Source organism: Acomys minous (genome assembly GCF_964271855.1).
Source record: "Acomys minous genome assembly, chromosome: 12".
Taxonomy (NCBI): domain Eukaryota; kingdom Metazoa; phylum Chordata; class Mammalia; order Rodentia; family Muridae; genus Acomys; species Acomys minous.
Genome location: NC_140493.1, coordinates 11406208 through 11422558, shown reverse-complemented (window position 1 = coordinate 11422558; position 16351 = coordinate 11406208). Strand labels below are relative to the sequence as shown.

The window sequence follows — 16351 nt, the reverse complement described above, 5'->3', positions numbered from 1 at the left end:
GTTAAGAAGAAGGAGAAAGTCATATCCAACTCTCTACTCTACTGTGGAGAGTGTTCTGTCCATTGTCTAGATCTGGGTAGGTGTTTAAAGTTTACCACCTGTATTGTTCTTGGCTGATGTCTTAGTTTGAGCAGGACCCCTGGGCCCAAATCTGCCTATCATAATGTTCTACTTGTAGGTTTCTAGGACCCTCTGGATCCTTCTACTTTGCTATTCTCCCATGCTTCTCTCATCTAGAGTCCCAATAGGATATCCTCCCCTCTGTCCCAGTTTCCTGGTAAGTGAAGGCTGTCACAGGACATGCCCTTTGGGCTAGTATGCAGATATAAGTGAGGTAAACTTTAAACCCCTACCCAGATCTAGCTAATGGACAGAACATTCTCCACAGTTGAGTGGAGAGTGGGGTATGACTTTCACACGAACTTTGGTGCCTCATATTTGACCGTGTCCCCTGGAGGGGGAGACCTAGTGGCACTCAGAGGAAGGACAGCAGGTTACCAAGAAGAGACTTGATATCCTATGAGCATATACAGGGGGAGGTAATCCCCCTCAGGAACAGTCATAGGGGAGGGGAATAAGGGGAAAATGGGAGGGAGGGAAGAATGGGAGGATACAAGGGATGGGATAACCATTGAGATGTAACAAGAATAAATTAATTTTAAAAAAAAGGAAAAAAATGAACTTAAAAAAAAAAGAAGAAGAAGAAGAAGAAAAAACTATGATGTCAGGTTCATCTTAGAATCAGCTATGATTTTGAATCTTGTCAATCCTGAAATTGTTACAGACTCTGTATAGAGAACTGGGAGATTGCAGAATGTCCTTGAGGAACAAGGCTGATAGGCATTTCACCCCAGGCTCAGAAACTGATAACAAATTATCGCACACAGTGGGAACAAGTTTTGTCCAGTCCTTTTAATCACGTGATGAGGAGAAGGGTCAGAGAAGTGAGCAAGTTGTCTGAGGTGAGCAGCTAGCTAGCACCCAGTGGTAGCCACTGGTTTGGAGACCCAAGTTCAGGCTTTGTGGAGGAGAATACTAGTGAGGAGTGAGGGAACTTCATTTCTTTCAGGCAGTCTTCTCCGTGTTACAAGCAGGATAAAACTTGAAAATCGCTATCTCACAGGACTTGTAACTTTGTGTTTCCATTTGAGCAAGTTCTTACTCATGATGGAGGGCTGTCACTATGCTCTCACAGTGCTGTGACAATCCAGGACAGACATAGACCAGCAATTATTAAACAAAAGAATCATAATTTAAAGACCATTAGTACATATTAGGGCATATTATATATTTATAAATATGAGAAAAAATTTCAGGAGAATCAAGTTCCCTGGGACAGTAATTTGGTTAATAAAGTTAACCTTGGAAAGTTAGCTAATAAAGACAGTCATCAAAAAATTTTTAACTATATTGTGGACACTATACTATTACATGTAAAGGCTGCACGGGATCTATCATTTAATTAAATGAATCTGAGCAGTTTCACATTATGTTACGTGGACCTGCTGTATACAGGTGAAAACAATTAAGGTCGCTCACAAAGAGCTGTATTGTCTAACATTTAGTTGGCACCATTCTCAACCTAACAGGTTGAGTTTTTAAACAGTTTTGTTTGAAGTTTCCATTTTAAAAAATGACTCCAAATGGAACTCAAAATGAAGCTCCACATACTCTAATTATAGGTCAGTAACAGGATTTGATCTCTCATGGAAAACCATGAAGACAGAGTATTTGAACAACTGACATGTTTTGTTGAGTTTTTCTCCAGCAGTCTACCATAAAAACCCTGGCTTTATCAAAATTAGGGACTGGAGAGGTGGCACTTTCTGCTCATGCGGAGGATCCAGGTTCAATTCTAGGACCACCCTGTGTTTCTTCCTTCCACCTGGAACTCCAGTTCTAGGGGATCTGAGCACCTCTTCTGGTCTCTTTGGATGCTTTGGGCATATGCTGTACGTTTTGACAAACAGACACACACAATACACATACACTAGTCGTAACCAGCATGTCAGTATTGTAGAATAGTCATCTATAATTAGTCATCTTCATCATCAGTAGCCTAAATCATAGTAGCTTATCCCATAGGGTCATCTTTGTTATCAATGGGTGACGTGCATAGGGTGGTCATCACAATGGGGCATCTTTATTATCAAAGGTCAGAATCATATAATATTCCCTCCAGGACATCATGTTTATTTTACTGGTTGGGTTGCTATAGACTCCCCCCAAAGAAATTGTAAATACTTCTTTTTTTTCTGAGAATTATTGGAGTTGCTAATACTTTTTCGTTTCAAAAGATGATATAACCAGTTCAAAAAAGAACTATTTTAATATTTCAAACAAATTTGATGTTTCAAACTTCTATGTCACTTTTGCAGAAACACATTTTCATTTAATTACACTGTACTTGTGATATTTTGTATTTATAAATATATTGTTCAGAAATTAAAATTTCACGTGGTTTTAAAACATTCCTGTTTTTTTTTTTTCCCTTCCTGGTTTAGTTTCCGAGGAACAACTGATCGAGTTTGTCGAGAACAAAGATTACACAATACTGTTGAGTACACTCAGCAGCTTCAAAGAAGACGAGGAGATTGTACATCACGTCCTCTGCTGCTTGCACTCCCTGGCAGTTCCTTGTGAGTACCCTCTCTGCGTGATTCCTGCTGTGCATGTTCGTAGGAAAGAGACATATGATGTGTCTCTTTTCTAAATGCATTTTGATTTTTTTGTAGAGTCCTGTGGATGCTAAACTTCTTCATTCACTGATTCATTTAATTAATTCCTATTTGTTTGGATTATACTGCATCCAGTTCTCGGCTTAGCGCAGGGGAAACAATGGTGGACAGCCTAAATGTGGGGCTTGCCTCTTCTGAGTTCGTGGTACAATAGGACATACAGATTTGAGATGGATGCCAGGCACCACAAGGCAGAAATTCCTGCGGTTGTGAGAACAAACAGAAAGCAAGGGCAGAGCTCTCAAAGAGTGTTGAACGCTGAGAACGTCGCATGAGGGGAGGTGCGCAGTGGGGAGGTGCGCAGTGGGGAGGTGCGCAGTGGGGAGGTGCGCAGAGGGACTGAGCACAGGGAACTGTTTAGGAGCTGTACACTAGGACCATAGTGATGTGGGCGCAGCTGGCTCGCAGATCAAGCCCGAAATCTCAGCTACTTGGGAGGCTCCATTCAAGGCCTGCCTGAAAACCTTCTGAGGAACATGTCTCTAGATAAAATGAAATAAAAAATAAATACTGGAGGTGCAGCTAATTGGCCGAGTGCTTGCATGAGGCCTGAATTCTAATATTCAGTACTGAAAAAAACAACAACTGTTCCTTCGCCCCGCTCCCCAAAAAAACCCAAAAGGATGTGGAACAGGAGAGTGGAAAGCCATTCAGAAAACTCTGGCGTGCGCGCGCGCGCGTGTGTGTGTAATGCACATGTGTGAGTGTGAGAACTTATACGAATGTGTGCATGTATACTTGTCCGTGTAGACTTTGTGTATATACATGTGTGTTTATACATGTGTAAATTTGTGTGTATTTTGTGTGCTAGATCATACACATATGATCTAGCAAGTGTGTATGTGCATGAATGTGTGCATGATCTGAGTGTATATACTTGAGTGTACCTGTGTGTATAAATGTGAATGCATGCATGTGAATGGGTACATGCATATGTACATGAGTGTGTACTGTATGCGCGTGAATATGTGCGTAAATGGACAGATGCTATTGTGTGTATATACAGGCATGTGCGTGTATACAGGTGTGTGTGTGTGTGTGTGTGTGTGTGTGTGTGTGTGTGTGTGTGTACGTGCAGTCGTGCATATCTCTGAGTGTCTGCAGGAATTTACCTGATGGAGGTGGAGAAAGAGCATGGTAAGGGTTTAGTGGGTGAGGCTCCAGACATGGTAAGAGGTTTCCAGTGGCCTGAAAACAACGCCTAGAAGGCTTTGAACTCCATCTTGATTCTTTGTTAGCATTTATTAATGCTTTGAAATTTAGCCACTTCATCAAAAGACAGAAATCAAAAGAAATACTTTGCTGTGCACGCTACTAGTGATTGCTAACAGGGTGAAGTCTGCTTCAGACTCTGTTTTATAAGTGCACACTAGCAATTTACATTTCTTCAGGTTATAAACATGCATGTAATAGTACAGTTTTCATCTTCACATACGCAAAGTCCTTTTGGATTATATTAGTAACTTAGTGTGAAGAATATAAGCTAATACTTGGTATGTGATAGGCATTATAAAATCATTAACACTGTGGTACAATATGAATTTTCTGTGTATGTTCATAACATATATATATATATATATTATGTTACATATAACACACATATAACACCCACACAATACACATATGCTATGCATCTATGAGTTCAGTTATAACAACCTGAGGCTTCATTGCAGCAAGGCCAAAAAACAAATACGCTTGGAAAAAGTGCTTCTTTAATATGTTCGTAAAAACATAGCATTATCTTATCTACAGAAAATCAGTCAATGGAGGATGAAAATGAATAATAAATAATCCCAAAGCAGGGTGAGATATTTTACATCTCTCTGACTCATCACTGCCAGCAAGATGGCTATATTCTACCCTGTTTTTTCCTGGGCTCGGCTCATTACTCATTTATTTCGGGCCGGTTGCTTTTGGGATCCATTGTCTCTGCCCACTTCTGACATAATCCAGTTAAAATGTGTTGATTCATAACCCAAAGGTCAAAGCAAGCAGCAGACAACAGTGGCGAGCCAGCTTTACTGCAAAGGCTGTTTACCAGACTGTTCCCTTTCATTCTTAGGATTCTAAAAAACAATTTAGTCTTTATTTTTATTTTTTTAAATTTAGTCTTTTACAATTTCATTTAAACATTAAAATGCAGTTTTGTAAATAGTTGATTAGTTTAGCTATGTTAGGAAAAACCTTTCACAGACAGATACTTTTCTGTTTGGTGAGTAGTCAACATTACATTCAGAAATGGAAGCGTTTCCCCGACAAGTTCACAGCAATTTTCTCCCAAGGTTTTTTTTCCCCTCTTTGTCTGACTAGCATGAATTTCATTGTTGTATTTCTTTGCCCTCTCCCATCTGCTTTCTCCAGGAAGCTCAAGATTTCTGGCTGTTCTTCTATGATAGAGGAAATAGAGCAAACTATATTTTCACAGTTCTAATATATGACACAATCTTTATTTTTTTTTTCCTTGGGTGAAGAAAAGACATTGTAAAATTCATAATCAGTAGCCTGACAGGAAAATAGACCTCTGGGCTCATTTATTTGAAATCTTATGTGACTCTCTTTAGACTTGTATAAAGCACTTAATGTTACTTTTTTGGTCTTCAATTACATATACAAATAAATTTTACATCTAATATATTTTGACCATGTTTCCCACTCCTCAACTCCTACCAGAACCTTCCCACCCCCCCCCTCCGGCTTTATGGCCTTTCTCTCCCTCTTTCAAAACAAAAAACATAAAACACATAAAAACAAAAATAAAAACAAACAAGCAAAAGACAAATAAGACCAAAGGTGCCAAAACAAAATGAGACAAAAAGTACACACACATCCATGGATGCACGCACACTTGCACTTGTGCAAGCACACACACATACACACACACACACACCAAACAAACAAACAAACAAATTTTTAAAAAACTCCCATTGAGTTTGTTTTGTGTTGGCCCACTATTACTGGGAATGAGGTGTGCCCTCAAGTGTGGTCCATATACCCAGTGATACACCACTGGAGAACACTGTCTTCTTTTTGTCAGGGGATCAATTGCTTTTTGGTGAGTACACAAGCCTGTATCCAATTTCCTTTTCAGTACTGAGAACCCTTCTGGATTGAACATATACAGGCTGTGTACAAGTTGCAACAGTCTCTGTGAGTTCATATATATATATTAATCCTGTTGTTTCTGAAAGATACATTAGACCCTGAGTTATTTACACAGTTGTGGTTTGGTTTTCCTTTCTTTGATTGTGACTCTGCCCTGGTTTTTCCATCTGGAAGTATAGAAGTATTTGACTTATTTATTTATTTTACAGGAGCCTACAGTTGAGAGACTTTGAACTTTTAAAGAGACTTTGGGTCTTTACAAAGGCTTTAGATTTTAAGAGACTGAAATTTTAAATGTTTTAGATTTTAAAGACTGTGGGACTTTTAACATTTAAAATGTTTACATTGTAAAGTTGGTATTTATGTGTGATCTTGGGGATGAACAAGAAAGGAAAGTTAGGGCTTGACAGTGATGCGTCTGTGTGTGAAGCTGACAAGGGGTCAATTGTGCTGGCTAGCTTTATGTCACCTTGATACAAGCTAGAGTCATATAAAAGGAGGAAACCTCAGTTGATAAAGTGGCTATAAAAATCTTGCAATTTGTAGATTAGTGATTAATGGGGGGAGGGCTCAGCCCATTGTGGGTGGTGTCATCTCTGGACTGATGATCTTGACTTCTATAAGAGAGCAGACTGAAAATCTATGGCATGCATGCCAATAAGCAGCACCCCTCCATGGCCTCTGCATCAATCAGCTCCTGCCTCCAGGTTCCGCCCCTTCTTGAGTTCCCATCCTGAATTCCTGCAGTGATGGACAACATAGTGATAGTGCAAGCCAAAAATAAACCCTCTCCTCCCCAACTTGCTTTTGGTCATGGTGTTTCATCTTAGCAGTAGTAACCCTAACTATGGCAGATAGAGTGCTCTAAAGTCTTTTATAATTTGTACGTTATTCAGTTGTAGGTCTCCTTGTTATGTGCTTTCTCTTGCAATCAGGAGCTTCTCTGATAAGGGTTGACTGAGACACTTATCTGTAGATGTAGCAGTGTTGTGCTATTAGACATCATTTTGTTGCTGTGTTCCTTACCAGAAAGTAGTATTAGTTTTCCCTTAAGACCATGACCCATCTAATCCTAGATTATTGGACATTTTAGCAGTGTCATGCGTGGGTTCTTGCTGGGAGCAATCACACGCTGGATTGGCAAAAGCAAGCAAGGGTGCTTCCTGGAAGCAGCCCACTAGTTCTTGCACTGCTGACAAATGGGTGTATCCCTGGTCTAGGCAAAACCCCAAGGATTTTGCCTCAGGATTGCTTATTGTTGTTATACTGCCTTCCATGCTTGTCTCATCTACCTGGCCTGGCAGAGACCCTCACTACCTATAGGATAATAATTTTCCTCCGTAGGCACTACTCTCTCCACCGAACAGATTTTCTACAGATGATTTTATAATTCCTGACAATGGTTTCTAATTGATTCAAATAATTTTAAGCCTCCTGCAAGATAGCAAAAACTGTTAAGAGCTCTATGAACCTCCATGAAAATTACAACAAGAAGGAAAACAACATTGAAATAAATTCATAATCAAGGAAATGCATTCATTCTATGTTTAGTCCAAGGATAAGGCCCAGGGTGTGCACTATGAAAAAAGAGACCACATGAATATAGAAACAAAAAATACATGGTTATCTATACAAGACAAGACAGACACTTGTTTCTTAGAAAAGCCTTGACATAAAAAACTTGCCTTGAAGCCGGGTGTGGTGGCTCACGCCTTTAATCCCAGCACTTGGGAGGCAGAGGCAAGCAGATTGCTGTGAGTTTGAGGCCAGCCTGGTCTACAAAGTGAGTCTAGGACAGCCAAGGCTACACAGAGAAACCCCATCTCAAAAAACCAAAAAACAAAACAAAACAAAAAAACCATTGCCTTGAACACATAATGTACACTTGAAATAAAATGATAAGACTTTTGCTTTGAACTCATAATGGGCATAGAGATAAAACCACTGCTTTAAACTTAGAATAAACTAAGTATCTAGTTAGAAATAAACTAAGTATCAAGTTAGAAATAAGACCAATAGTCCTACTGTAACTCCCTTTTTATGTAATGGTTGTATCTACTTTTGAATGAGGCAATTATTTTTCCATACATAGAGAACCTTTGTATTAAAAAAGGTAAGACAGAATTAAACAGTTGTTGAAGCTATGTGTTTCATCCAAAAGTGTGTCTATCTGTCTATTTATATGTCTAATTGTCTGTATATATTGTTTATTTGTGTATATATATATAATGTGTGTATGTGTGTGTATTGTATGTATCTGTATGCTTACATATATCTGGATAAATTATATCTTTGGGAGCTCTCTTGTTTTGTCTATTAATTGTACATGTGCATGTGCGTGTGCATGTACGTGTGTGTGTGTGTGTGTGTGTGTGTGTGTGTGTGTGTATGAGGTTCATAAAAATCTGCTTGCTTTGTCTGCCAAATGTGTGCTTTTAAGTTTAGTAAATTTAGTAAGTGATAAAATGGTCAGGAATGTTTTATTAGCCTTCTCCTCCTCCTCCTCCTCTTTCATTTGTTTTAAAGGCAAGGTTTCTCTGTGTAGCCTTGGCTGTCCTGAACTCACTTTTGTAGACCAGGCTTGCTTGGAATTCACAGAGATCAGCCTGCCTCTCAAGTGCTGGGATTAAAGTGCTTCTAATTTATCAGCATTCTTAACTAGGTCTCTAGCTTCCAGCATGCCGCTGTTTATTGCTAAGCCATCAAGTCAAAAGGAACTAAGGTTGTCCCTTTTACAACCCTTTATCTATCACCACCCTGATGAGCCAATTAAGACCCCCTGTTGTTAAATAACTAAAGTTCTTGGCTAGAGAGCTCTTGTGGCAGTGAAGAAGCCAGAGGGCCTCTTTCCCTTAAGAGCTACAGTGTAAACAGCAAGGCCATCAGCCTGAAAGATGAAGAGTTAAAGTATATAAAGAAACACCATACACCAGCTGGTCATTCGCCAGCCTTGCTACCCACCTGGGTTCACCTGCATGCTGAAGCTTGCCTCTAGCAGGTTCTATCTCATGGAGTGAGCCTTAAATTCAATAAAAAAAATGATTGGTCACTTATGTACACTATCATATCATCTGCAAATAGGGATAATTTGACTTCCTCCTTTCCCATTTGGATACCCTTGATCTCCTTTTGCTGTCTTATTGCTCTGGCTAGAACTTCAAGTACTATATTGAAGAGATATGGAGAGAGTGGGCAGCCTTGCCTTGTCCGTGATTTTAGAGGAATTTCCTTGAGTATCTCACCATTTACTTTGATTTTGGCTATTGGCTTGCTGTATATAGCCTTCATTATGTTGAGGAAAGTGCCTTGTATCCCCGATCTCTCTAAAACTTTAAACATGAATGGGTGTTGGATCTTATCAAATGCTTTCTCAAGACCTGGTGGCTCTCAGAGGAAGGACAGCAGGTCACCAAGAAGAGACTTGATACCCTATGAGCATATACAGGGGGAGGAAATCCCCCTCAGGAACTGTCATAGGGGAGGGGCATAAGGGGAAAATGGGAGGGAGGGAAGAATGGGAGAATACAAGGGATGGAATAACCATTGAGATATAACAAGAACAAATTAATAAAATAATATATATCTTGGAAAAAAACATGATTGGTTATTCCCATAACATGCCCCTATTGAATGAGTATATCTTGCAGATGGGTCACGAAGTGTAGGTTGCAGGGTTTGTAGCTGGGGTGATTTGGATGGTGACCTTTCTCCCCTGGTGGCTTACAGAGTCTCTTCTAGTATCATGAATGCTAGTCAGTAGTGGTAAAATTTCTATTTAGGAACCCGCTCCACTTCTCCATATTTGATGACATAAGTGAGGGTTGTCTTCAGCAAAAGGACCTCACCATAGACTGTCAGAGCAACCAACAACCTTGACAATAGCCTAGGATGTCAGGGGGGAGCATGTTCCATGAGACTCCCCTATCCCCTTTGGCCAATGATTCAACTATACGCAATCCATTTCCAGCACTGGAGGTTTTACTTGGTGGAAGTAAGATATGTAAGAAGATTTTACATTAGTAGGTTTTATTATGATTTTTTTAAAAAGTTCTCTTAATGTAAATTGTCCCTTTTCATATTCCCTCTTTTACTCTTCTCTTCCATCCCCTTCCATTTTTAACCCTCCATTTTGGTTTCTACTTTATGGCTACATAACACTATATTATATTTTCCTTGCTTCGTAGTTCCTGTTCTGCTTAGTACTCCCTTACAAGGTACCTAACCTCTTGCACTGATTATAGCACACATATCAAAAGCCTAAAAGTTATCAGCTACGTATAAGATTAAACATGCAGTATTTGTCTTTGGGAATCTGAGTTACCTCAGCTGAAATGATTTATTCCTCATCCATCCACTTGCCTGAAGCTTTCCTAATCAGACTCCTTAAACAGCTAAATAATATTCCATTATTTTCAATTCCAATATTTTCAATATTCCAATTTTTCATTATTCACTCATAATTTGATGGATTTCAAGGCTATTTCCAAGTTTTTGGCTATTATGATTAGAACATATGATCATGGATGAGCAAGTATCTCTGTAGTAGGATTAAAAATCACTTGGGTATATTCCTAAAAGTGCCATAGCTTGATCTTGTGGTACATTTATTTATAAGTTTTTTTTTGAGGATTTACCATACTGATCTCCACAGCGGCCATACAAGTTTGCACGCCCAGGACCAATATGTAAAGGTTCCCCCTACTCCACATTCTTGCCAGCATGAGGTGTCACTGTTTAATTGATCTTAGACATTCTGCCTGGGGAAAGATAAAAATCTCAGTGTAGTTTCAGTTTGCTTTTCCATGATGACCAGGGTGTTAAGCATTTCTTTTGAGTGTTTCTCAGACATTTGTATTTCATCTTTTGAGAACTCTGTGCTTAGGGCTGTGCCCCATTTTTAAATTGGTTTGTTTATTTGATAATCAAGTATTTTTAGTTCTTTTAGATGTTAACCCTGTATTGGATGTAGTGTGTAATTGCTAAAGATCTTTTCTCATTCTGTAGCCTGCCCTTTGCTATACAGAAACCTTTCAGTTTCATGAAGTTCTATTTATTATTAATTATTGTTGGTGGTGCTTGTCCTATTGGTGTCTTCCTCAAAAAGTCCTTTCCTGTACCAATGAGTTCAAAACTATCTCCAACATTTTCTTTTACCATTCAAAGCATCTCGTCTTATGTTGAAATGCTTGATCCATTTGGAGTTGAGTTCTATGCAGGGTGATAAGTATGGATCTGTTTTAATCCTTCTATAGTCAGCCATCTATTTTGATCTCCACTAATTGTTGAAAATGATGTTTTTGTTTTTGTTTTTATTCAGTGTCTATTTTTGGTTTGTTTGTCAAAAGTCAGGTCCGTATGTGTATGAACTTATGCCTGTGTCTTCAATTTAATTCTGTTGACCAATGTGTCTGTTTTTATAATAATATAAATACCATGATAGTTTTATTACTATAGCTATGTAATAAAACTTAAAATATTGGATGGCAATATATCTAGAGGTTCTTTTATTATTAAAGATTGTTAGCTATCCTTATGTGTGTGTGTGTGTGTGTGTGTGTGTGTGCGTATCTATATAAAGTTGAAGAGTACTTCAATTTTATGAATAATGATGTTGGAGTTTTGATGTAGATTGCATTGAATCTGTATATTTCTTTTGGTAGGATGGTAGGATAATTTTTACAATATTAATTCTACAGATGTCTTATATTTTGAAATCAAGGAATCAGATGAAAAATGAAAATACTTTGTCTTCATGTCAAAGAGAATTTCTACATCCTGTTGTATTAGCAACTAACAACATAGGATCTTTAGAGTTACTTGATAGAATGTGCTGTTTGCCTGTGGATCTGTACCCATTACAGTGTTGTCTATTTGCAGGACTCATTTGCATGCATAGTTGAAAGGAGAAAATTGCTCCCTTTTAGGTAATTATAATTTTTTTTATTGAAATTCAGGCAGCAATGTTGAAGTCCTCATGAGTGGGAATGTCAGGTGTTACAATATTGTGGTGGAAGCCATGAAAGCATTTCCTACCAATGAGAAAATTCAAGAAGTGAGCTGCTCCTTGCTCCATAGGCTTACGTTAGGTGAGTTGTACTTCTTCATTTCTTATCACAAGCTGTACTATATACACATGTGTGGCTTCCCTCTTGATAAACACTGGGTAGAAATACTGTGAGTAGCAAATGCTTAGGAAAGAAACACAAAAACCAGACAGGTGTTTTCTTTTCTTTTCTTTTTTTCTTTTTGTTTTGTTTTGTTTTTTGTTTGTTGGGTTTCTTGAGGAAGAGTTTATCCTGAACTGATATATATATATATCATATTATATATTACCTCATACACACACACACACACACACATATATATCTGTATGTATATATCTATATATATATATCTATATATATCTCAGGCTCTGCTGCTTTAGAAACCTTTTATCATAGAAAGCGGACTATGTAATCCTCTTGGGAGCCCATTAAAATACAGGATGAGGATATGAGCTTCCCTATGATTTTCTGTTGCATTAGTTAATTGGATTTACCTGGATCAATATCCTATGATTTAAGTTACTATTGCTGTTTAAGATACATTACCTGAGACATTAGTAGGTCATGCACCCACACACTCTTCCTTCTGTGTCTTATGTCTTCGCTCTCATTGACCATTCACTCTTCCATACAAATTTGAGAATTAAATTTTCTAGTTCAAAAGTCAAGTGGAGCTTGTACAGAAATGATGTAAAACATATGGGTTGTGCTAGGAAGAACTGATGTCTTTGCACCATCACTTCTTTTACACTGTCTGTACAGGCTTTACATATCTCCACTATTTATTTTTTTAGGTTGCTTTATTTCCGTGATAATTGTAATTGGCATCCGTTTTGAAATTACGTCTCTGAAATGTGCCAGCATAAAGAAATGAAAATGATTTTATATGTCTATCTTTTATTTATTCTTGACAGATTCTTTTCTGGGTCTATATACTGACTATGTAAGCTAATGGCTTGTGAACAGTGGCCATCTGAGCCTACCTTTCCCACTCACTATGTCAGGCTCTCCATGCCTGTCTTCTTGCATGACCCAGAATCATTAGTCAGTGCTAAATGGAAGCCTTTTTTTTTGGCACTATCCTTATCCTCTTTGTGATTTTAGAGATAAAACTTTGAAAAGTCTCTCATCCAGAATAATGTGTCATGTATTTTTAATAGTTTCAAAATATAGCTCAGTTTCATGACACTTTTTATCAAGTTAAAAACAATTTTTCTGTGTTTTGCTTACTTCTACTTTTACATCTGAACTTTTTTCAAGAAAGAAAGCTACAAATAAGCATTAAATTTCCTTAAATACCAAACAATGTATGTAAAGATTTTCTTTCTTTCTTTTTCTTTTTCTTTTTTTCTTTTGGATACTATGGAATTATACCTTTATATTTTCAAACTGTAAGCCATTATTCTGATATTCTGAGGGCAAATTTAATTTGGTGATTTATTTAATTTTCAAAATATATTTCTGACAAACTTCTTATTTTTGGATCTGCCAGGTACCCTTACTGCCTTTTTGGTTTGCTTTTGTTTTACCCTCCTCCCCTTTACATATTAAATCATAGTTATTTATTTAATCATTGGTGCAGTTATTTTGCATTCTGTATCTGGTATCTCTTACACATGAGATGTGTGGACATCTCAGCTTGCAAGCTTATAGAATGACAGTCACCAAGGCTCATTAGCTTGCAATTCCCTGAGTTGCTGCTCTGTGGAGCTCAAGATCTGAGTCTTGTGAAAGTCAGACCCCACTTTCCACTCAACTGTGGAGAATGTCCTGTCTATTGGCAAGATCTGTGTAGGGGTTCGAAGTTTACTGCACGTATTGTCCTTGGCTGGTGCCATAGTTTGAGCAGGAACCCTGGGCCCAGATCTGCCCATCATCACATGAACTCTGGTGCCCCATATTTGACCACGTGCCCTTGATGGGGAGACCTGGTGGTACTCAGAGGAAGGACAGCAGGCTACTAAGAAGAGACTTGATATCCTATGAGCATATACAGGGGGAGGAGGTCCCCCTCAGTCATAGTCATAGGGGAGGGGAGTAAGGGGAAAATGGGAGGGAGGGAGGAATGGGAGGACACAAGGGATGGGATAACATTTGAGATGTAATATGAATAAATTAATAAAATATATTTTAAAAAAAGATATGAGTCTTCTAAAGCCCCGCATTGCAGATGTCTCTCCAGGGACATTTGGTGGTAGTCAGAACACAGGACTGATGGGGAGCCCTTGACGAATGAAAGTTCAGACTGTTGGCCTTGGAGAGTGCAGAGACATCTTGCTTTCCCACAAGGCTGCACTTGCAGGCTTACTTCTCTTGCTTCTCAGCTCCTGTTGTGACTCCCTGTAGACATCACTTCACCTCTATGATACACAGCTTGAGGATTTTCTCAACATTTTTTTTTGTGTGAACAGAATAATGAACTAAAGCATGGGTAAATAACAAGGTAGATAACTGTTGGAGACCAGCACTGAGGGCCTTTTCCCTAGACAATCACCAGCATCATCTTATGCCAATTTAGGTGACTATAATAGACGTTTAGCTTTTCATCATTTTAATGCTGAGAAGTTAACCATTTGAGAACAGTTGCGCTTATCATTTCATTGTACAAAGCTATGTCTTCATGTCCACATTCACCATTATGTCCCTGTATAATTTTTAAATTAGTTTAACTTTAGGAAGGCTCCTTGGTGGATTCAGTTAAAAAGGGTTTCTAAAATCTGAGTTATATTTTTCTACAGAACACTTCAGTTGATTTTTTTCCTTTCTTACATATTATTTAAATATATATATACATATATTGTTAGATATGATTGTGTAATCACATATCATACTCTTTTAACATATCACAAAGTTATTTCATAGAAATAAATGTTTGGACATAGAGGCTTTTGATCCATGGCTTGATCTCGAGTGGTGGGAAATTGTTGTCCCCTCCACACTGTCATGAGGGTCTGAGGCTCAGCAATGTGTGTCTCATCCTGGATCATGTAACCAGTGAAGGGAGAACTCAGGGTTTTAATACACATTTCTAAATCCCTCTGCGATTATCAGAGACTGGGGATAGAAGGAAAGAGGAGTCAGTCAGTGGGTACTGAGCTCTGTGGGAGGAAGATCTGAGCTGTGCTATTGTGCAGTGGGATGAGTTAGACAGGGATGATGTGCAGGTCAAGAACTTAGAAGAGAGGAGTGTGTCATTTCCACTGGCAGGAGATCATCAAATGTGAGGAGGTATGGATGGATGTGGGCCCTCATTTAAGCACTATACCCTATCAAGACAACAGATATACTCTAAGCGGGTGTACAAGTTTTTGGCTTTAGTCTCAGTTGAAAATATGTTTACTAGAATTCACCTTAAGTTAAAAATTAAAACAATAACACAGCAACAAATGTTTTCCTGTGAAATATGGAGGCCATATATTGGCCCAAGCCTTTATAGAGTGAGATGCTCACAGATTATGGTTCAAGAGGGATAAACTGTATATGCTGGCTGATCCTGAGAACATTGTGATAACTCAGACGAGTGCCATGTACAGGAGATGCCCAGTTGTTTCTGTATGAAGGCTTGAGAGTCAGAACTAACTTAAGCAGAGGCATCATTGGTCAACTAGCACCATCTAATAAGACAGACAAGAGGAGGAATCCATGCTTCAAAAAGTTGCTTTCATTTAATGTTTTTAATTATGTTGTAAAGATAGACCTGCTGTTATGCCATTAGATAGACTTATTGGTTTAAACGCTGCTGTGTAAGTAAATGCATTTTAAGTTGTACGGGTAAGAATTTACCTAATGTCTCACTTTAGGTAATTTTTTCAACATCCTGGTGTTGAATGAAGTGCATGACTTTGTGGTGAAAGCTGTCCAGCAGTACCCAGAGAACGCAGCCTTACAGATCTCCGCACTCAGCTGTTTAGCGCTTCTCAGTAAGTCACTTTGCTAACTCCTTCCTCCTTTCCTAGTGTTGAGAGCTCAAGGGCCTTCTTCCTGCCAGGAGGATGCTCTCCTGGCACCAACAAGTATGGGCATCCCTGTTCACGAGGGCACTCATGAGCCAGCCGATCACCTCAGATGAGCCTGCTCTAGTTTGTGTGGGTGGTGGGTCACTGCCTCCTCATGCTATGAGACAGCAGAGCTAGGCACGTGTAAAATATTTTAAAAGTTAGCTGATTTTTAGTGATTAGCTGAGGTTGAAATGATTAGCTTCCGTTGAAGACACTCAAACCCTGTATTTAGGGTGTCGGTAATGGCATGCATGCTAAAGACGTATATACTTAATTGTTTTTCTTTTCAGCTGAGACCATTTTCTTAAACCAAGACTTGGAGGAAAGCAGCGAGACTCAGGAGCACACCCATGAGGCGGACAGTGAGAAGCTCTTCTGGCTGGTCCCCTGCTACAAAGCCCTGATGCGCCATCGAAAGGACAAACACGTGCAGGTCCGACACGTACTTAACTGCGCTGCCTTACAAGCA

General features: G+C 38.8%; 1 protein-coding gene across 3 annotated transcripts in view; it reads left to right on the top strand.

The window, feature by feature from the left end:
• LRRK2 (leucine rich repeat kinase 2) overlaps window positions 1–16351 on the top strand; it is a 131226-nt gene that overhangs the window by 13509 nt on the left and 101366 nt on the right. For all 3 annotated transcript variants that reach the window (XM_084749251.1, XM_084749250.1, XM_084749252.1), the window contains 4 exons: window positions 2505–2639; window positions 11795–11926; window positions 15685–15804; window positions 16173–16315. In XM_084749251.1, coding sequence (XP_084605377.1) covers window positions 2505–2639; window positions 11795–11926; window positions 15685–15804; window positions 16173–16315 — 530 coding nt within the window. The remainder of the gene's footprint in view (window positions 1–2504; window positions 2640–11794; window positions 11927–15684; window positions 15805–16172; window positions 16316–16351) is intronic.